Source organism: Arachis hypogaea, chromosome 5 (assembly GCF_003086295.3).
Source record: "Arachis hypogaea cultivar Tifrunner chromosome 5, arahy.Tifrunner.gnm2.J5K5, whole genome shotgun sequence".
Taxonomy (NCBI): domain Eukaryota; kingdom Viridiplantae; phylum Streptophyta; class Magnoliopsida; order Fabales; family Fabaceae; genus Arachis; species Arachis hypogaea.
In genome coordinates this window covers 35,693,574-35,716,379 of record NC_092040.1, presented here as the reverse complement: position 1 = coordinate 35,716,379, position 22,806 = coordinate 35,693,574, and the positions used below count along the sequence as shown (strand labels likewise).

At 34.1% G+C, this 22,806-nt stretch overlaps 1 protein-coding gene and 1 long non-coding RNA gene across 2 annotated transcripts; both read left to right on the top strand.

Annotated features, from left to right (window-relative positions):
- The first annotated feature begins 494 nt into the window (after nt 1-494).
- LOC140184579 (uncharacterized) lies at nt 495-1,114 on the top strand. The gene is made up of 2 exons (XR_011881650.1): nt 495-650; nt 872-1,114. It is a non-coding gene; the product is annotated as an uncharacterized lncRNA (long non-coding RNA).
- A 2,731-nt stretch (nt 1,115-3,845) lies between these two features.
- On the top strand, nt 3,846-6,306 carry LOC112801205 (uncharacterized). Its single transcript, XM_025843807.3, has 2 exons — nt 3,846-4,025; nt 5,555-6,306. Exon 2 carries the CDS (start codon nt 5,727-5,729, stop codon nt 6,159-6,161), a length of 435 nt encoding a protein of 144 aa, XP_025699592.1. The 5' UTR covers nt 3,846-4,025; nt 5,555-5,726; the 3' UTR covers nt 6,162-6,306.
- Nucleotides 6,307-22,806: the final 16,500 nt, after the last annotated feature.

Genomic DNA, 22,806 nt, shown 5'->3' with positions numbered 1-22,806 from the left:
AAAGAGAATAACAGAATTATTAAGTACCTTCCACCGTGCCAGTGACTTTGCTAATAACTTGCCATTTTTATTCCCTTGATGATTTTTAACAAAATATATTTAAGGAATTAAGGTGGTGAAGAAGTCATTGAACCATTAAGCAATTTCTTTCCCCCAAGAAATGAGGATAAATCTAGAATAACGCGAAAAGCTATTCGATAGTAATGATATCTGTATCTGATAATTACATATACATTGACTTAATACAAAACTCATTTGTCACATTTTATGTCCCCATATTTAGCCTTGAGAGTGTGTCCACTATGGTTGAATGCCAATCACAATCATTGGCTGTGAACAGAATAAGCAAGTCATGAGAGTCTGCAGTTATTCAAACTTGATTTTATTGTACTCTATAATTACTCACTTTTATTTAACTAAGAGTCCAACTGAAGTTACGTCTCTGCCCCTTGAACACGATGTCTATAAATTGGCATCAACTCTGAGCGAGTATTGTGGAAAGAAAGCAAAGAATGAAAAAGGAAAGCGTTTGCACGGCAGCCGTCTTCTTCTCTTTCTTGTTAACCCTTGCATATGCAGGCAGACCTGCCCCTGCCACTGCTCCTGTCTCTGCATCTTGCTTTGATGTTTCAAGCAATATTCAAAATGAGGTGAGTATGTTTCATTCATTCATTTATTCAGAAGAATAATACTTCACCCAATTTTTTTAAAATTATTTTGTTTTATTTTAAATTCTAGACTTTAAATCATAAATCTTAAACCTTAATTGGTTCGTACTTTTTCTGTCGGGAGTTATTACTGACAAGTGCCAATTACATAACAATTACAAATCATCATGAGCCCTTGTCTTGTATATGCTTAAATCTTGAAGGTTTTGGAAGAGAAGGACACTTGTGAAGGCATGGGCAAAGAAGAGTGTTTGATGAGAAGAACACTTGCAGCCCACATAGACTATATCTACACACAGAAGAAGCAAAAGCCGTGAACAATAAAAATCCAATTATCACTTGTTTCAGTTTCGGGAAATTTCATACTGTAAACCAGTGTGTAATAAGTTTTTCTAGTGACATAATCTTCAGATTGAAAACTTGGAATGTAATCTTTTCATGATTCATTAGCCAAGTACCCGGTGTAAACGTTGCATTAGCTAAGTATCCGGTGTAAACCTTTCAACTTGTTTTGCATATTATAACCAACATCATGGACCCAAAGTCACTTTAATTTCCAAAGTGAACACACTTTTGTAGGCAGGCAGACAAACAGAAAAGCTTCAAATTTTTAAACTCTTTCAAGTTTTAATTTAAATAAATATAAAATTAATATTAAATATACCAAAATATCATATTAATATATAATATTCTAAATATATTCTACAACCATGTTACTTACTTGCGTGTACATTAAAATCAGCCACTAGTATAAAATATATATTAGAATATAAATACACATTGAAAATAAATTAAATCACACATATATTTATACACAAATATATTACTGATTGATTTTATTGTACAAATAACATTTTTGTATATTCTAACATATCACAATCGAAAAATAATTAAACTATTTTATCCTTAAGAATTAGCATAGAGGTAAACAGGTGGAACATGTTCATAAGTTATCGCAGAGAACTCCTGGCCCAATCTACTTGTCCTGTTTTAAGAAGCACAGATCTGAAACCACAGTCATCTAGCAACTCAACGTAGTGATATGCGTATATGTTCCCCTTTCCTTAGCTTGTTTTGTCTTGTCATCGGCATCCGTAGGAAGACATCTTTCTTTAAGTGCACATACCAATAGAAAATCCTGCCCGGTTTTCAGTAACTAGAACGTCAATTTCTTTATGAAATTTCTGAAAACTTTTAGGCATTGAAGATATGTTAAACATTCGGTGATGGTATGATAATGCGCTCAAGATATCTAATCTAATTTAATACGATTATACGAATACATAAAAGGTGAGATATACTACAAAAAAAAATGTTGAGTATCATTGAATTTATCAGAAATAAAGAAGGTTCTGTTAGTTCATTAGAAGACCAATGAGGAGTTCAGACATCGGTGTCTCACCAACAGAACTAACAGGACATCCACTAAATCGTTTAAGTATACTGGCGACTCAGCAACCTTCATGAAGACTAAAGTTAGCCTGGTGTGTAGTGACTTTAACTCTGTTAATAATTTAGTTATATTCTTTTACATTTTATTACTAAGCATCCTAATCATATTGTTTCAATGCAACATATATAGTCGAAATCGTTGGATTGTGAGGTGATATTAGCGGAGACATTCAAGTACACTCACACACTGAAGGAGAACAAAACGAGATTTGCTGATCAGCAGTCTTAAAACCATTATGTGAGTAAACATACATCTGATCTTCTGGTATAAAATTATTAAAGATTAACTGTATATCTATCGTACTAATCATAATAACTTGTGTTACATAAAAGCTCTACACACAGAAACTAGAGGTTGCAACTCAGCAGTCTCAACAAAGTGGGGAGGATGCCGTCAATGGCTCTACAGTTTCAGTAGTCGATCCCGATGCGGTTTGGCGCGAGACCACCTCAACGCTGTACAAGAATCACATATTACAAGTTGGGATCGTTCTTTGCCAGCAGCCTCCGCACCTCCACGTTGAGGCCGTCGTCAGGCTCTGCCACCAGTCGAGCCGTCAAGTCCGAAGAAGATGTGGATTTGAGGTTGTAGGTGCAAGATGGGCATAGCAATTAACTTCATATAAACATTACAAGATGGCGGAAATAATATGAATAAATCATAGTTGTAAAAATTGAATCGAATTGACTGATTCAACTAAAAAATCGATGAATTAGATTTTGATAAAAATTAGTGAAAAATTAATCCAATTAAACTATTCAAAAAAAAATTCTAAAATTGATGAAAATGTTATTTGAACTTAAATTCTCCTTATATTGCACACTCTTTTTGACTATAAACTATGTTATTTCTTATTATTTCATATGCTTATTATTAATTATATAATATAATTACACAATAATTTTTTTAATATTATTTTAATTTTATATTCACTTATATTTAAATTAATTATATTTTTTATTATTCACAATTATTAATATAAATATTATTAAATATGTATAAATAAAAAATATCAAATATTTTTATTAATTATAATATAATTATTTTTTATAATTATATAATATTTATTAATATTATTTTTTAATAAATATATATAATATATAATAAATATAAAAATATTTTAATATAAAATAAAATAAAAAAAATTTATCATAAAAATATTAAAATTTTATTATTTATTTAATAATAACTGAATTATAACTTGTTAATTATAATTTCTTAAAATTTGATTATTTTTAAAATATTAATAAAAATATATGTCTTAAATTTTAATTTTAAAATTTTTACTATTTTATAATTTTTATTTAGATAAGACCAAAGTTCTGAAAATCGGACCGGACCGATCGGTTCGACTGGATTAATTCAGAACCGGTCAGTTGGGCAATCCGGTTAATGTCCAAAACCAGTTTTAAAAAATTGGTCAAACGGATGGTTAACCAGCAAATTGGATGAACCGTCCAGGTTTTTCGAAGATCCGATTCTTCTATTCAACATAAAAAACGGTATCGTTTTGTTAAAAAAAAAAACAAAAATGCATGAAGACCCCAAATGCCCCAATCCCTTCTCCCTTCTCGCTCACTCTCATCAGTCACACTCACCAAAATGGCACAAAATTCCTAACCCATTACGGTGCTACTCCCTTCTCTCTCTCAGCCAGCAGCCCCTCTCTCTCTCAGCCAACAGCAGTCACTGCCTCCGCCGTCGCCGAACTCTTCTCGTTAGCCAGAGGGTGCCTCGCTGTCGGCAGTGACAGATAAAGGGTGCTTCAAGCTCTTGGCCGTCCTTTCTCGTCTCCTCCACGTCGTCGCCTTTGGCCGTCCATCCTCGTCTTCTCTACATCGTTTTCATCTTCGTCATGTGGACTTACAGATCGAAGCGCGGTCGGCTGGATTCCTCCATTGTTGGTAAGTTTGCTCGATCCCGTTTGTCTCGCCGTTCCCCCCTTGCCGATAGTCTTGCCGTCTGTTTCGTTCCTCCGTCATGTCAGTTTGGTTCCTCTGTCTTTGATAGATCTGCTTTAGTTTTTTCTTTTGTTAATTTCTATGATTTTGAGGTTCTATTTTTTAAGATTCAATTCTGTTTGCTTCAATTTATGGTCGTGTATTTTGTTAATTTTACTGAGTTACTAAAATCTAAGATCTGATTCTTGAGTTGCTGTTTCTTTTTCTGTTTGTTGTGTTCTGAATCTGAATTAGGGTGAGTTGATATTTTTTTCTGTTTGTTGTGTTATGAGTTCTGACTTCTGAATTAGAGTTGGTAGTGATATGATTAATTTTTTCATGATGTTTTACATTGATTTGCATATGAGAACATACATGTGTTACAGCTTCTTTATACAAATTTGTTAGACCCAGTAGAAAGGTTGCAAAAGACATGCCTAGAAACAGAATAAAATCTTCATCCTCATGCCATCATCTTTATTTCCTTCCATTTTAGCATTGTTAATTCTACAATGATTTCTTTCTTTAATTTCTCCTTTTACCCTAAATTTAGGAAATTAAACGTTGGTTTAGATTTTTTTATTTTAATTTTGAAAAGAATAAGAAGAGATAAGATTTTAGTTTATTTATCAGATATTGTTATGGTAACAAAAAAGGTCATGCTATATGTTTCATTGTATGTATAATTTTTAATAATTTTATTTAATATTTAATTAAATCGGTTAAATTTCGGTTGAATTCAGGTCAAATCTTCAAACTAGTGAACTAGTTACTTTATCGATTTATTGACCGGTCCAGTTCTCACAACTTTGAATAAGACCAATTTTATCAATTCAACTAGTAACTTATCAATTCAATTCTTACAAGTTACAACTAGGAGTGTTTGCGGTGCGGTTTGGTTCGATTTTAAGGGAAAAAGTCATCCGATCCGGATGCTTAATTTATGTGCAGTGCGGTTTGAATTGAATGAACTTTTTTTGAAAATCCGATCCGATCCAATCCGATTACAAGCGGTTTAGATCGGTTTGGATTTGCGATTTTTTAAATAAAAAAATTAAATACATATAACAAGTCTTAACATCAAATTTTAAATAATCAACAATGACATAACTAGTCTTAACATATCTTAAAAAGCCAACGATAACATAATAATAGAAATAAAATTATAGGTTAGTTAAAATAAATATATAAATAATATTTTAAACATAAAATATTTATTAAATAATAATAATACATAAATAATAGAAAAATGTATAACAAATTGAATAAATATAATTGTAAATATAATAATAATATTATAGTACATTGTGCGGTTTGGATTGGATTGGATTGGATCGGTTATAAAAAGTAAATCCAAAATTCGATCAATCCAACGGTTTACAAAAAATATAATCCAATCAAATCCGAATTAATTCGATTTTAATCGATTTTCGGTTTGAATTGAATTGGATGAATATTTAATTTGGATCGGTTTTGATTTAAAACACCCCTAGTTACAACTATGGAATAAATACATCGAGCGGGAATCTGAGCAACGAAGCGGCCCGTAACCCGTTGGAGAGAAGAGTCCAGTCCAGCCAGGGAAGGAGAGGGGCAAGGGCACGGTTGCCAACACGTATTTATTCATTTACTCACTCGGTCCTAACAAGAAGTAAGGAGAGAAAGATGTACTATCTACTGAAAACAGAGGCGTCTGAGTGGTCGTGGGAGGACCAAGCAGCCAACGGAGGCATAACCAAGTGGGATGGAGTCAAGAACAGGCAGGCCCAGAACTACCTCAAGTCCATGTCCCTCCACGATCTCTGCTTCTTCTACCACTCCGGCAACAAGGCCCGCCGCATCGTCGGAGTTGTCACAGTGGTGCGCCAGTGGTACCAAGAGGGGGACGCCGGGGGTGCTGTCGATGTCAAGGCGGTGGGAGAGATGCGGAGGCCGGTGGACCTCAAGGAGATCAAAGGGGATCCTGAGATGAAAGGCTTCGCTCTCTTCAGGCAGCCTAGGCTCTCAGTTGTGCCCGTGTCCGACCACATCTGGAACAAAATCTGTGCGCTCGGAGGCGGCTATGAAGGTGACGCTCACGCTGCTGCGTCACCGATTTGATTTTTACTTTGTAAATTGTATCTTCCATCGCTGTTCCTAACTTCTTTTTTTTTTGGACAGTTAACTTCTTTCGCCTCCCAGTTTTTTTGTTTTTTTCAAAGCTTGTTGGGTTATTGAATATGGCTTGCCTAGCATCAAAACTTCATTGGGCCTGCGCATGCTGCTTTTCCCTCCCTTCTAAAATCTAATCTCCCAACTTTTCACTGAAATACTAAAGGCCCTAAATGAAAAAGAAAAAACAATAAAAGTTAAAGGGTTGGGCAAATAATTAGGGATTTTTTTTCTATGCTAAAATAAAAAAATATTTATTTTTCCAAAACAAAATGAAGTAGACTTTAATTTCTGAAATACTTTTTTTTTTGGCATTTAGGTTAGTTCGTCCTAGCCGGAATCTGAATTTCTTTATTTTTATAGAGTTTGCCACATTTTCTAGCGAACTTCACTCAGTGAGAAGAAAAATTGAAATGTTGAATACCGGACATTATCATTGGCGTTAATAATAATCACTATTATTGTCTCTAAGAATATATAAGAGTACACAAAAGTATATAAAAATGGTGTTTTCCAATCACTTAATTTTAAAAAAACTTAATTTAGTTTAACAGTGGTTGTCATTGCCACAAGTGATATTGAAGAAATCATATTTATTGTCTATCTAGTACTCAACTCCTCAACTTTTCTTCTCATCCAAATTAAACCAAATTAAATTTTTTCAAAATTAAAATTAAGATATATATATTTTTTTAAATTAAAAGCACAGAATCAGAAGTAAATACTTTTTCCAAATTAAAAATACAGAAGGAGTTGAGAAGTATAGATATTTGAAATTTGTTGAAACAAGAGGAACTTGTCCCCCAAAAAAAGAGTTGGATTCAAGAAATTAAAAGTTGAATAATTTTTTTGGAGAAATAAAGTATTTTTTTATTTTATAATAGAAAAAATTCAATAATTAGTCCCCAAAAAACTTAGTCAAACTCTCAATAAAATTTAATATTTTATTTTATTAGACATATCAATTCTGATGTTAAATTTTAATAAAAAGTATCATTATTTCATAAAAACATATTAGTTTTTAAAAATTTTTAAAATTCTCATATCAATTCTTTTATATAGATGAATAATCTAATTTAAGAATTAATATGTCTAATGAAATAAAAGTTTAGATACTAATGTAGTAATTAAAATTTATTAAAGACTAAATTCTCTCCCTAAAATTTTTTTATGGGCTAATTTGGATATTACTCTAAATAAATCCATATATCACCAACAAAATATAAACAAATGCATGTTTTTTTAAGGAGCATAAGTTTTTGCTTTTTTACCATATATTTTGCATATATAATGGGAATTAAAAAGATGATTTGTATTTTGTATATATATTTTTGTTTTTAAAATACTCTTTATTATTGAGCTATTTATAAGATTTCAATTCAATTTTTTTTGTATAGAATATAAAATAATCACAAGATAATTATGTTTTTATGCAAAACTAATAGATGAAATAAACAAATTTTCGGCATATTTTGCTAAATTCTTTAATATATTTATTTATATTTTAATTATCACTACAAGAAAAATACCCATTCAACCACACTTTTTTTAGGCTACATTTGAAAAGCGTAGCTTATTCATAGAATAAGCTACGCTTTTCTCTGTGTTGCCTTTTTATAAGAGAAAAGGATACACAAATGCGGCATCATTTAAAAAGCGTAATCTTAGGTATTAAAGATATCACTTATAAAACGTAACCGTAGATTGATATCTATAGGTTCACTTTTTCATATCAAAGGAGACACTTTTAAAAGATAACCTATTTGTTAAATTTTAGATGCATTTAAAAAATGATGCCTAATGTCTCTAGAGCCAAAAACTTAACTTTTAGTAATTTTTTTTCCTTGTTTTTCCTGAAAGCAAACTGATGAGTGATGACCTTAACACTTAGTAAAACTTAGCAAACTTCTTGAGTCTCAGTCACCTTTGATAGCTCAGTCACCTTCATCCTCGTAAACCCTCGATAGCTCACCATCGTCGCCCCCCACTCACTCTCTTCACTCTCGCCATTGACCCTCTCACTCTCGGTCTCGCCATTGATCCTCTCACTCTCGCCATTGACCCTCTCACTACAAGCGGAAACCCTCTCACTCTCGCCATTGAGAGTCGTCGCCTCCCACTCACGACTCACCTGCACTACTCTCCACATTGACCGTCGTCACTCCTCTTCGCCATCACTTGCACTGATCGTCGCTGTGCCGCCGTCACCATCGTCGCTGTGCGGCCCTCACCATCGTCGTTGCGCCGCTCTCACCATCGTCATCTCCGTGCTTCTCATCATCGTCTTCGCTGTGCTCAAATCATTGAATAGGTATGTATTGATTTCTATTGGCTTCTGAAATTGATCAGTGGCTTAGGGTTCCTATTTAGGGGTTTTAATTTGCGGGTTTTAATCTCTGAAATATGGGTTTGTGAACTGTAATTTGATAACATGCATGCTGTTTTTGATGAAGATGTGTGGTATTTTAGGGTTTGTGAACTGTGATTTAATATAGCTTGTCTATTTTCTCTGTATTTTTGTTTCTGAGACTGAATCCAAATGCAGCGTTAATAAGCTTTTGTTTCTGTGATTTCTCAATGAATAAGTTGGCTTCCGTTTCTCTGTTTTCAGCTTCCTATTTTCAGCTTCCTGTTTCTAACAGAGTTCTTGCAGTTTGAACGATTTTTTGGTTAGCAAGAAACAGAAATGGTTTGAAGAATGTAAAGAATGAAAAGAAGACAAGGAGTAGAGAAGAAGTAGAAGAGGAAGAAGAAAGGTGAGCTGAATTGTAAATTGAATTGAAAGAAATCTAGGTATTCATCTATAAAAATGGGGACATTATAGTTACTTATACCCATTTTGACTAGAACTACAATTTTTCCCTCAGTTGCTGATTCTTATGGTAATTCTTTTCTGAGACTGAAGTTAATTTCTTGAATAGGTGAATGATTTAATGTGTTATGTGTGTAATATTGAAACACTTTTTGTTTTGAAAGTTTTTGTACTTGATTAAATGTTTCTCTTTGATACTTTTTTTTCTTTTAAACTGTTAGTGTGGGTAATTGGCTTTCTGCTAGAACCTGTGGTTTAAAATTGTTTGTGTTTGATTTTTTTTATTTGTTATTTATTTATTTTTTTGCTGAACTCTGTTTGTTCTGTGAGTTATTGGCATGAGGGTTTGTAAAAATTGTTATGACATAAACTTGGTTGTGATAGTTCAATATAAACTTCATGTGGAGCACAATGCAAGAATGTTGTAAGTGGCTAATTAATTTCCACCATTGAGTTGAGTTAGGTCTAATGATTCTTGAAATGCTGGTCTATTCCTAGATTTCAGCTTTTTTCAAACCCATAGCTTATTATTAACAATTGGGGGAAATTTGCTAAACTATAACTTGAAGGAACATTGTTGGTAACACAGAAAACTTGCAATTGTCAAGTGAAAATTTTGAAAGTAAGAGTGTAGTGTGGATAAGAGCCAAAGTTAATTGAATGGTATCCTAAGAAAACTATAAGCATTTTACATTACTTTTTAGACACAACTATTATAAGTATTGTTAATTGAATGCTCTTTGCATATCTTTCAGTTGTCAAAGATGTTGGTAGAAATGACCTTGCTGCTTTAATTGATTGTTCACAGGTAAAGTAGATGTTTTGACTCTCGGAAACAATGTTTCAATTCCATATTTCTGTTTTGAACCCACTCTCCCAAATGTTCATTAAGAACATATATGATGTCCTCTCATGCATAAACCCTTTGAGCTTGAAAGTTGAAATGTGAACAAGCCCATTTAACTATTTATAGTTCACGATATTAGCTTTTGTTAGTTCTGCAAGGAGAGTTTAGCCTTCTGCTTCTCTAGTTATCCTTGTATACAGTATATAAATCAATGTCCCACTTTATATGAATTTTTTTTATCATCTCAACGACTAAAACTTAATTAAGTTTAAGTTTTTATTCCTGAGTTTTCTGTATTGAAGGTTTGTAATAGATATTGTTTTCATTATCAAAGGAAGTGGCTAAGAAGTCCTTGGAAAAAGCTGCAGAGTGTGTGAGATGCCTTGAGGAAGATATGGCAAAGGCTAGGTAAGTTGTTTATTTGTTCTCAGATGCATCATACTGTATTTTATATACTGTTGTGTGCAGTAATTACATTAAAATATATATGAATTTTCTTTTTAAATTCATCAACAGAAAAATTAGAAAAATCAGAAAAATTAAAGAGGTTTATATGATCAATTCTATTTTCAGACCATCTGCCTTAGTGCCACAACAAAAAAACTCTCAAACATACAGCAGTAGGCTAAAGAATATGCAGCTTTGATCATGGAAGAACTAGACCCTGAAGAGATAGGATTTATCATGGTATTTACATCATCCTATTTCAGATCGTTTTGGTATAAAACTTATCAAAATTAAGTAAAATTAGTCACTATTACAGTTTCACATACAGATAAGTTCTTTTTTGGGGGGTTTTAGGGTTATAGGTTCTTTTTTGGGTACTGATTCGCCAAAAATAGATTAAGCCAGGGGATTCATGTTTGGTCCATCAATTGCATTGGTGATATTGGTGCAAAATTGATATATCTGTCTCAATTCATTTTTAATTTACAATTTAGGTTGATAATTCTCATTTTACTGTTTGAAGCAATGCCGTTTTCCCCTTTTGCACTTGAAATTAAGCTGATTGGCATGATTTTGTGAATTTTGCATTCAGCTTTAATGAGAATAATAAAAAACCAACAAGTTGAGAAGAGAAAAAGTAAGTGATCAATCAAATAGATACCGTGGTATTGTATCTTATTTATTTAATTTAATGAGCAGGCTTATTATCTTATGAATCTACTCTGAATTCTGTTTGAGTGAACATTTTTATTTTACTGTATGAATAGTACATGATAGGAGTTAAAGTTAATTTTTTGTGCTTATGTTGCTTGCTTCGTTTGAATTTTACTTTTTGATTTTGCATCTTGCTTCATTTGCCTGAGTATCCTGCTTCAGCTCCCATTTTGGAGGTAGCTTTGTGTAAACAGTATTATCAAGGATTCGGTAAGATTAATAGAGATCAAAAGCTGCGCGCGCAAAATATAAATCTGATTAACTTATTTCTAAATTCTTGTTAACAAGTATAGACTTTTTTGACCTGTCCTTCTCTTGTGGTTTTTCTGCTAATATATAATTCAGATTCAGCTTTTATCTCAGTTAAAGTAAGTAATCAAACAAGTTCTCCTGATTCTGTTTACACTGATAATTTGGATAAGGTGAGTTTTTTATAGCCCTTTTATTCTGTTTCTTCTGAACTTCCATCTTTGGTTAATAAATTGCTTACTCTCCTTTATTTAGTGAAGCTTTCATGGCCCAAGACATTGGTCAATAAGTGGTTGAATATCAAGTGCAAAACTGATAACTTTCAAGTAGATGATGACGTTGATGATGATGTCCTTTATCAAGGTAATTGACCAATTTTTCACATGGCTTCAATCCAATCTAGGACTCTAGAATTGGGATTCTTAGCTTTCATTCAAAAAGATTGTTTTTTATTTACTTTTTAAATGCCTAGACTAGTTAACTATTGGTGGACGAAATTGTGATCATTAATGTAGTATTCTTTGTTGTTGTATGGAATAATTATAATGGCTCTTTGCTATATGTGGACACAACTCCGTTCAACTAACCAGCAAGTGTACTGGGTCGTCCAAGTAATAAACCTTACGTGAGTATGGGTCGATCCCACAGAGATTGTTGGTATGAAGCAAGCTATGATCATCTTATAAATCTCAGTCAGGCGGATAATAATTGATTATGGAATTTTGAATAATAATAAATAATAAACAGAAAATAAAGATAATTAAAATAGGATAGAAATACTTATGTAAATTAATAGTGGGAATTTCAGATAAGCGTATGGAGATACTGTGCCCTTTCTTTTTCTACTTTCCTACTTCTTCCTTCAATCCTTCTTACTCCTTTCCATGGCAAGCTGTATGTAGGGCATCACCGTTGTCAATGGCTACATCCCATCCTCTCAGTGAAAAAGGTCCAAATGCTCTGTCACAGCACGGCTAATCATCTGTCGGTTCTCAATCAGGTTGGAATAGAATCCCTTGATTCTTTTGCGTCTATCATCAACGCCCAGCCTTCAGGAGTTTGCAGCTCGTCATAGTCATTCTATCCCAGAATCCTACTCGGAATACCACAGATAAGGTTTAGACTTTCCAGATTCTCATGAATGCCGCCATCAATCTAGCTTATACCACGAAGATTCTGTTTAAGGAATCCAAGAGATATGCGCCCGGCCTAAGGTAGAACGGAAGTAGTTGTCAGTCACGCGCGTTCATAGGTGAGAATGATGATGAGTGTCACGGATCATCACATTCATCAAGTTGAAGTGCAACGAATATCTTAGAATAGGAATAAAGAGAATTGAATAGAAACAGTAGTAATTGTATTAAAACTTGAGGTACAGCAGAGCTCCACACCCTTAATCTATGGTGTGTAGAAACTCCACCGTTAAAAATACATAAGTGAAAGGATCAGGCATGGCCGAATGGCCAGCCCCCATGAAGGTATAAGGACTAGGCGTCCAGAGATAGCTAATACACTAGTAAAAAGTCCTATTTATAATAAATTAGCTGCTAGGGTTTACAGAAGTAAGTAATTGATGCATAAATCCACTTCCGGGGCCCACTTAGTGTATGTTTGGGCTGAGCTTGAATGTTACATGAGCTGAGTCTTCTTTTGGAGTTGAACGCCAAGTTGTAACGTGTTTTGGGCGTTCAACTTCGGGTCGTGACGTGTTTCTGGCGTTTTACTCCAGACAGCAGCATGGAACTGGCGTTGAGCACCAGTTTACATCATCAATTCCCGAATAAAGTATGGACTATTATATATTGCTGGAAAGCTCTGAATATCTACTTTCCAACAGCATTGAGAGAGCGCCATTTGGAGTTCTGTAGCTCCAGAAAATCCATTTCGAGTGCAGGGAGGTCAGATTCCAACAGCATCAGCAGTCCTTTGTCAGCCTCCTATCAGAGTTTTGCTCAAGTCCCTCAATTTCAGCCAGAAATTACCTGAAATCACAGAAAAACACACAAACTCATAGTAAAGTCCAGAAATGTGAATTTAACATAAAAACTAATGAAAACATCCCTAAAAGTAGCTTGAACTTACTAAAAACTACCTAAAAACAATGCCAAAAAGCGTATAAATTATCCGCTCATCAACTATACATATATCTTTTCAATAATACACCCTCAATTCTGTTTAGCTTTTGTGAGCAATGTTCTTTTCTTTTCTTTCTTTGTTTATTTAATTTACCCTTAGTTATGTTGTTTTCCAGCTTCCATGGTTTTTCCTACCATTATTGGTACCCCCAAAAATTTTTTTTGTTTTGTTTTGTTGTGTTGTGTTTGATTGAGTGACATGATTAAATAACAGTGGAAAGAGCACAGTTTTATTTACTTTATGGTTTTTCCTTTTGCATTTGGGATATTGGTGCAAAATTGATATATCTGTCTCAATTCATTTTTAATTTTACAATTTAGGTTGATGATTCTCACTTCACTCTTTGAGACAACGCCATTTTTTCTCTTTTGCACTTGAAATTAAGCTGATTGGCATGATTTTGTGAATTTAGCATTCAGCTTTAATGGGAATAATAGAAAAGAAACAAGTTTGTTTTCTTGTATTTTTAATCTTTAATAAGATACTTGCAATTGGAACATGTGCTTCATTTGTTGTTCTTGCCAGGCAGACTTTTCAGAATTCATTCGGTTCTATGATTTTGTTTTCTTCATGTGTCGCGAGAATGGTCAAAAGAATATTTGTAAGTAGCCCGGTCATTTCCTTCAACATAATCTTGTATTGATTGCGTATGGTGGTGAATCAGTATGCAAAATCCTTACATGGTTCTCTTTTTGAATTATGATAATCTACAACTGTAAGCAGGGCAATAACTGCTTGGAAATTAGTTCTTGCTGGGAATGAACAAGGAAATGAACATTGATACAATTGTTAAGGCCAAGAGTTTTCTTGATGGTGATGAAGATCAGCATGAAAAAGATGTGTTTGAGAAGAATTTGAAGGTGCTTCAGAATATTTTTTAGTCATTATGCCGAGATTAGAAGATTAATGATTTTTTGTTTGTTAAGTTCTTTTCGGATATAGAGTGCAAACTTCGCATTTTAATTGATATGTGATACAAGTTTCATGTGACTTAAATTATCTCTTCTTAAGATTATGTCTTTGAATTGTGTAAAGATGATTATTATTATTTAAAAAATTATTTAGTATAATTATGTGTTTAATTTTATTTTACAATATTTAACTCATTTAATTAAAAATGTAAAATTATATATAATAATATTATTAAATATTATGTTGTATAAAAAATTATTAGAATATATATAATTAAAAAAAACAATGAAGGACCTAAGGCTAGACGTATATAGAGTAGCTATGGTTATATAGAAAATTAAAAAAAAAAGAGTATTTAAGGCTACTCTTATATAGAGTAGCTATAATATACAATGCGGCTACGTTTTATAAGTGATGCAGTAGCGTTGAAAAGCGTAGCCTATTCTGGTAAAAATGGAAGCTAAAAAGCGTAGCTTTTGGTCCTGGACAGTATCACTTGAAAAGCGTAGCCTATTCCTAAATGCCAAAAGCATAGCCCTTGGTGCTGAAAAGCGTAGCCTTTGAGAATAGGCAACGGCCGAATAGGAATCACTCCAGAAAGCGTAGCCGTAGCTCAAAAAGCGTAGCCGTAGCCTAAGGCATCATTTTTTTGGGTGTTTTTCTTGTAGTGTATTATTTTAGTATAAAAATACTTTTATGTAAATAATTAGAATAAATAAATCAGGCCTGCTACATATACAAGTCTTTTTAGCTTACAAGCTTTACAAGTTGGCCCAACCCAGAAAAAAACCACGCGCACTCACTCCTTAGTATGGAGCGTCAAACGCACGCGCCTCACACAATAGTTACGTTTTCCAAAACGCGTTCATTATGGCGCACTGTTCCTCTTCCCTCTCAAGCAAAACGCAAACTGTCAAGTTTCAAAGCACATTCGAAACAAATTAAAAATCTGAAGAAACGTTTGAACTGCTCGCGAATATTAGAATAAATCAAGAACAAAAAATAGAAATCTCCATAAAAAATCAGCAGAAAAAAGGAAGAAACATTATCCAAGGTAACGTACTGTTTTACTGTTCTTCAAGGGTTTTCGCATATCTGTTTCTGATTTCGAAATCGAAGCACTATATCATTACTATTTCTTGCTCTGTTTCTTCTAGGTTCTTCTAGATTTTACTATTCTTCTTATTTTACTATTCTGATGAAACTGTTGTTGGTTTATGCTATCTTACATACTTCTAGTGAATGCTTTAACGAGGATTTTGATCTGTTTGGTATATATTTTCTGCATGTTTACATATTTTTTAAGTAGGTTTGTCCATGTTTACATGAAAGACTCTTCCTCTTCTAACTGATTTTTGGGTGTATATGGCCGATTGTCGGGTGTATATGGCAGATTGTGGGGGGGGGGGTGTATATATATATATATATTAAGAGTTTTGAAGTCTAACATTTATTATTCTAATTGTGCTTGATCATGTAGTGTCATTTTATTGATGTTTAGCTGAATTGAATATGATTTTCAACTGATATAACTTCGTTTAATTAAAAAAAAAAACAAAATAGATATAGGACTGGGTTTGGATGTATGTGGCTGATATTGGGTGTATCTAACTTATCTATGGGCGTATGTCTCTGATTTTTTGGTGTATTTTTTACCTATTGACAGCATCTCATATTTATTGCAGTATAGGATGTATCTGGCTGGTTTATGGGTGTATTTCTTTGATTTTTGGGTGTATTTGTTATCTATTGACAGCATCTCATTGTCATTGCAGTATGGGGTGTATTTGACTGATCTATGGGTGTATGTCTCTGATTTTTTTAGTGTATTTTTTATCTGTTGACAGCATCTCTTTTTCATTGCAGTAAAAATGGCAAGCAAAAATCAGGATGTAAAAAAATACAATGTAAGCACAAAAATATATGTCCTAGAACAAGTCAACTTCCTAATACAAATATATTTTATTCTAATGACTCTAATTTTGCTTTGTTTACAGCGAAACCAAAGACTTGAAATGTGCAACCCATTTGTTGAGTGAAAAATTTGAACAAATGAGTGAGAAAAAGAAAGCAATTGTTTGGGATTTAGGTTTCGGGAGAATGATGCACATCTCGCCAATGAGGGTCCATCACAAACTACTAAAGGAGTTGGCTAACTCCTTTAAATTGGAGAAAAACACACTAGAAACCGGCTACGGTTTGTTTAGAATTAAACCAAGTACAATAGGGACTGCACTGGGTCTCAACGCATCAAGTAACTTATTACAGAAAACCTCTGTACTTCCATTTTTCGTAATATGTTATTGATGAGCGGATAATTTATACGCTTTTTGGCATTGTTTTTAGATAGTTTTTAGTATAATCTAGCTACTTTTAGGGATGTTTTTATTAGTTTTTATGCTAAATTCACATTTCTGGACTTTACTATGAGTTTGTGTATTTTTTTGTGATTTCAGGTAATTTCTGGCTGAAATTGAGGGACCTGAGCAAAACTCTGATAAGGAGGCTGACAAAGGACTGCTGATGTTGTTGGATTCTGACCTCCCTGCACTCGAAATGAATTTTCTGGAGCTACAGAACTCCAAATGGCGCGCTCTCAATAGCGTTGGAAAGTAGACATCCAGAGCTTTCCAGCAATATATAATAGTCCATACTTTATTCGTGATTAGCTGACGTAAACTTGCGCTCAACGCCAGTTTCATGCTGCATTCTGGAGTCAAACGCCAGAAATACGTCACGAACCAGAGTTGAACGCCAAAAATACGTTACAACTTGGAGTTCAACTCCAAAAGAAGCCTCTGCACGTGTAAAGCTCAAGCTCAGCCCAAGCACACACCAAGTGGGCCCCAGAAGTGGATTTCTGCATCAATTACTTACTTCTGTAAACCCTAGTAGCTAGTCTAGTATAAATAGGACATTTTACTATTGTATTCAAGGTCTTTTGACCGATCCTGGATCCTGAATTGTATTTTTTATCCTGTGATCACATTTTGGGGGCTGGCCATTCGGCCATGCCTGAACCTTCATTACTTATGTATTTTCAACGGTGGAGTTTCTATACACCATAGATTAAGGGTGTGGAGCTCTGCTGTCCCTCAAGTTTTAATGCAATTACTACTATTTTCTATTCAATTCAATTTATTCCTGTTCTAAGATACCATTCGTACTTCAACCTGATGGATGTGATGATCCGTGACACTCATCATCATCCGTCCCTATGAACGCGTGTCTGACAACCACTTCCGTTCTACAAGCGAAAGCTAGAGTGTGTATCTCTTGGATTCTTGATGCAGATGCATGGTTGCTCTCGCCTAACAATCGAGCCTTCCATTCCGTGAGATCAGAGTCTTCGTGGTATAAGCTAGAATTGATGGCGGCCTTTATGAGAATCCGTAAAGTCTAAACCTTGTCTGTGGTATTCCGAGTAAGATTCCGGGATTGAATGACTGTGACGAGCTTCAAACTCGTGATTGTTGGGCGTGATGACAAACGCAAAAGAATCAAGGGATTCTATTCCAACATGATCGAGAACCGACGGATGATTAGCTGTGCCGTGACAGAGCATTTGGACCTTTTAACTGAGAGGATGGGATGTAGCCATTGACAACGGTGATGCCCTACATACAGCTTGCCATGGAAAGGAGTAAGAAGGATTGGATGAAGGCAGTAGGAAAGCAGAGATTCAGAAGGAGCACAGCATCTTCATACGCCTATCTGAAATTCCCATCGATGATCTACATAAGTATTTCTATCTTTATTTTCAGTTTATTTATTATTAATATTCGAAAATTCTATCACCATTTATTATCCGCCTGACTGAAATTTACAAGATGACCATAGCTTGCTTCATACCAACAATCTCTGTGGGATCGACCCTTACTCACGTAAGGTTTATTACTTGGAGAACCCAGTACACTTGCTGGTTAGTTGAGCAAAGTTGTGAAATTATGTTTAGACCATGGTATTGCGCACCAAGTTTTTGGGGCCATTATTGGGGAATCAATTTCGAACAACAATTTAAGTATGAATCACAATTTCGTCCACCAAGTTTTTGGCGCCGTTGCCGGGGATTGTTCGAGTTTGGACAACTGACGGTTCATCTTGTTGCTCAGATTAGGTAATTTCCTTTATTTATTTATTTTTTTTCTTTTCAAAAAGTTTTCAAAAATATTTTTCAAAATTTTCCCTTTATTTTTGAAAAATCCTTCAGAGTTTTTAAGAATGAATTCTAGAGTTTCAAAATGGTATGCTGAAGCTTGGCTGGCCATCAAGTTTTAGACTAACCTGGTATGATTCCTGGGATTTTGATTGAGGACTTTGAATTCATTACTTCCTTTTTCCTATATGTTTTTCGAAAAATATAAAATAAAATACAAAAAATTCATAAAATCATAAAAAACCAAAAATATTTTGTGTTTCTTGTTTGAGTTTAGTGTCATGTTTTAAGTTTGGTGTCAATTGCATATTCATCTTGTTCTTGCATTTTTCGAAAATTCATGCATTCATAGTGTTCTTTATGATCTTCATGTTGTTCTTGGTAAGTCTTCTTGTTTGATCTTTAAATTTTCTTGTTTTGTGTTGTATGATGTTTTCATGTGCATTTTTGCATTCATAGTGTCTAAACATGAAAGATTTCTAAGTTTGGTGTCTAGCATGTTCTCCTTGCATCAAAAATTTTTCAAAAATATGTTCTTGATGTTCATCATGATCTTCAAAGTGTTCTTAGTGTTCATCTTGACATTCATAGTGTTCTTGCATGCATCATTGGTTTTGATCCAAAATTCTCATGTTTTGGGTCATATTTGTGTTTTTCTCTCTCATCATTAAAAATTCAAAAATAAAAAATATCTTTTCCTTTTTTCTCTCAAAATTTCGAAAATTTGGGTTGACTTAGTCAAAAAATTTTAAAATTAGTTGTTTCTTGTAAGTCAAGTCAAATTTTCAAATTTTAAAAATCTTATATTTTCAAAACTTTTTCAAAAATCAAATCTTTTTCATTTTTCTTATTAATTTTTGAAAATTCTTTAAAATATTTTTCAAAAATCTTTTTCTTAATTTTATTTTTATTTTCGAAAATTATACTAACAATTAATGTGATTGATTCAAAAATTTGAAGTTTGTTACTTTATTGTTAAAAAAGGTTCAATCTTTAAATTCTAGAATCATATTTTTTAGTTTCTTGTTAGTCAAGTAATTAATTTTAATTTTAAAAATTAAATTTTTTCCAACCATATCTTTTTAATCATATCTTTTTATCATATCCTTTTCAAAATTTCATCTTTTTCAAAAATTTGATTTCAAAATATCTTCTTATCTTCTTATCTTTTCAAATTTGACTTTCAAATCCTTTTCAACTAACTATTTGACTTTTTGTTTATTTCTTATCTTTTTCAAAACCACCTAACAACTTTTCTCTCTCTAATTTTCGAAAATACCTCCCTCTTTTTCAAAAAATTCTTTTTAATTAACTAATTGTTTTAAATTTTAATTTTAATTTTATTTCTTATCTTAATTTTCGAAAATCATTAACTCCTTTTCAAAATTATTTTTGAAAACTTCTGTCTCTCACCTTATTCTATTTATTTATTCATTTACTAACACTTCTCTTCATCTCAAATCACTGCCCCTATCCTCACCCTTGTGTTTGGATTATTCATTCTTCTTCACTCTTATTCCCTTTCTTCTTCTACTAACAATAAGGGACCTCTTTACTGTGACATAGAGGATTCCTCTTCCTTTTCTGTTCTCTTCTTTCTCATATGAGCAGAAATAAGGAAAAAGGCATTCTTGTTGAAGCTGATCCAGAACCTGAAAGGACTCTGAAGAGGAAACTAAGAGAAGCTAAATTACAACAATCCAGAGACAACCTTGCTGAAATTTTCGAACAAGAAAAGGATATGGCAGCCGAACCCAACAACAATAATGCAAGAAGGATGCTTGGTGATTATACTGCACCTACTTCCAAGTTTGATGGAAGAAGCATCTCAATTCCTGCCATTGGAGCAAATAATTTTGAGCTGAAACCTCAATTAGTTGCTCTGATGCAACAGAACTGCAAGTTTCATGGACTTCTATAAGAAGATCCCTACCAGTTCTTGACTGAGTTCTTGCAAATCTGTGAGACTATTAAGACTAATAGAGTAGATCCTGAAGTCTACAGACTCATGCTTTTTTCTTTTGCTGTAAGAGATAGAGCTAGAACATGGTTGGACTCTCAACCTAAAGATAGCCTGGACTCCTGGGATAAGCTGGTCACGGCCTTCTTGGCTAAGTTCTTTCCTCCTCAAAAGCTGAGCAAGCTTAGAGTGGATGTTCAGACCTTCAAACAAAAAGATGGTGAATCCCTCTATGAAGCTTGGGAAAGATACAAGCAAATGACCAAAAGATGTTCTTCTGACATGTTTTCAGAATGGACCATGATAGATATATTCTATTATGCTTTATCTGAGTTCTCTAAGATGTCACTGGACCATTCTGTAGGTGGATCCATTCACCTAAAGAAAACGCCTGTAGAAGCTCAAGAACTTATTGACATGGTTACAAATAACCAGTTTATGTACACTTCTGAGAGGAATTCTGTGAATAATGGGACACCTCAAATGAAGGGAGTTCTTGATATTGATGCTCTGAATGCCATATTGGCTCAGAACAAAATGTTGACTCAGCAAGTCAACATGATTTTTCAAAGTCTGAATGGATGGCAAAATGCATCCAACAGTACTAAAGAGGCATCTTCTGAAGAAGAAGCTTATGATCCTGAAAACCCTGCAATAGCAGAGGTAAATTATATGGGTGAACCTTATAGAAACACCTATAGTTCATCATGGAGAAATCATCCAAATTTCTCAGGGAAGGATCAACAAAAGCTTCAACAAGGCTTTAATAATGGTGGAAGAAATAGGCTCAGCAATATCAAGCCTTATCCATCATCTTCTCAGCAACAGACAGAGAATTCTGAGCAGAGTACCTCTAACTTAGCAAATTTAGTCTCTGATCTGTCTAAGTCCACTTTAAGTTTCATGAGTGAGACAAGGTCCTCCATCAGAAATTTGGAGGCACAAGTGGGCCAACTAAGTAAGAAAGTAACTGAAACTCCTCCTAGTACTCTCCCAAGCAATACTGAAGAGAATCTAAAAAGAGAGTGCAAGGCCATTGACATAATCAAAATGGCCGAACCTAGGGAGGAAGGAGAGGACGTGAATCCCAATGAGGAAGAACTCATGGGACGTCTCTCAGGCAAGAAGGAGTCCCCTATTGAGGACCTAAAGGAAGCTGAGGCTCATATAGAGACCATAGAGATTCCATTAAACCTCCTTCTGCCATTCATGAGCTCTGAAGACTATTCTTCCTCTGAAGAGGATGAAGATGTAACTGGAAAGCAAGTTGCTCAATATCTAGGAGCTATCATGAAGCTGAATGCTAAGTTGTTTGATAATGAGACTTGGGAAGGTGAACCTCCCTTGCTCATTGGTGAACTAGATATATGAGTTCAGCAAACTTTACCTCAAAAGAAACAAGATCCTGGTAAATTCATAATACCATGCATCATAGGCACCAAGATCTTTGAAAAAGCTTTGTGTGACCTGGGGTCAGGCATAAATCTTATGCCACTCTCTATAATAGAGAAGCTGGGGATCATTTAGGTATAGCCTGTCATATTTTCATTACAAATGGCAGACAAGTCAGTAAGACAAGCTTATGGATTGGTAGAGGACGTGTTGGTAAAGGTTGAAGGCCTTTACATCCCTGCTGATTTCATAATCTTAGACACTAGGAAGGAAGAGGATGAATGCATCATCCTTGGAAGACCTTTCCTAGCCACAGCAGGAGCTGTGATAGATGTTAACAAAGGAGAATTAGTCCTTTAATTGAATGGGGACTACCTTGTGTTTAAGGCTCAAGGATCTTCTTCTTTAACAATGGAGAGGAAGCATGAAAAGCTTCTCTCAGTACAGAGTCAAACAACGTCCCCACAATCAAACTCTAAGTTTGGTGTTGAGAGGCCACAGCCAAACACTAAGTTTGGTGTTGAATTCCCACATCCAAACTCTAAGTTTGGTGTTGGGAGTCTACAACATTGACCTGATCACCTGTGTGGCTCCATGAGAGCTCACTGTCAAGCTATTGGCATTAAAGAAGCGCTTATTAGGAGGCAACCTAATTTTTATTTATCTAATTTTATTTTTCTTTTATTGTTCTTTAATGTTTTATTAGGTTCATGATCATGTGGAGTCACGAAAAAAAATACTAAAATTAAAAATAGAATCAAAAACAGCGGAAGAAAAATCACACCCTGGAGGAAGGACTTACTGGCGTTCAATGCCATAACAGAGCATGGATCTGGCGTTGAACGCAAGAAACAAGCAACATCCTGGCGTTTGAACGCCAGGAATATACCCTGAGGAGAGCTGGCGCTGAACGCTAGAAACAAGCATGGAATTGGCGTTCAACGCCAGAAACATGCTGCAATTGGGCGT

Coding starts and splice junctions, on each gene's coding strand:
- LOC112801205 (XM_025843807.3), top strand. CDS start 5,727: ATGTACTATCTACTGAAAACAGAGGCGTCTGAGTGGTCGTGGGAGGAC.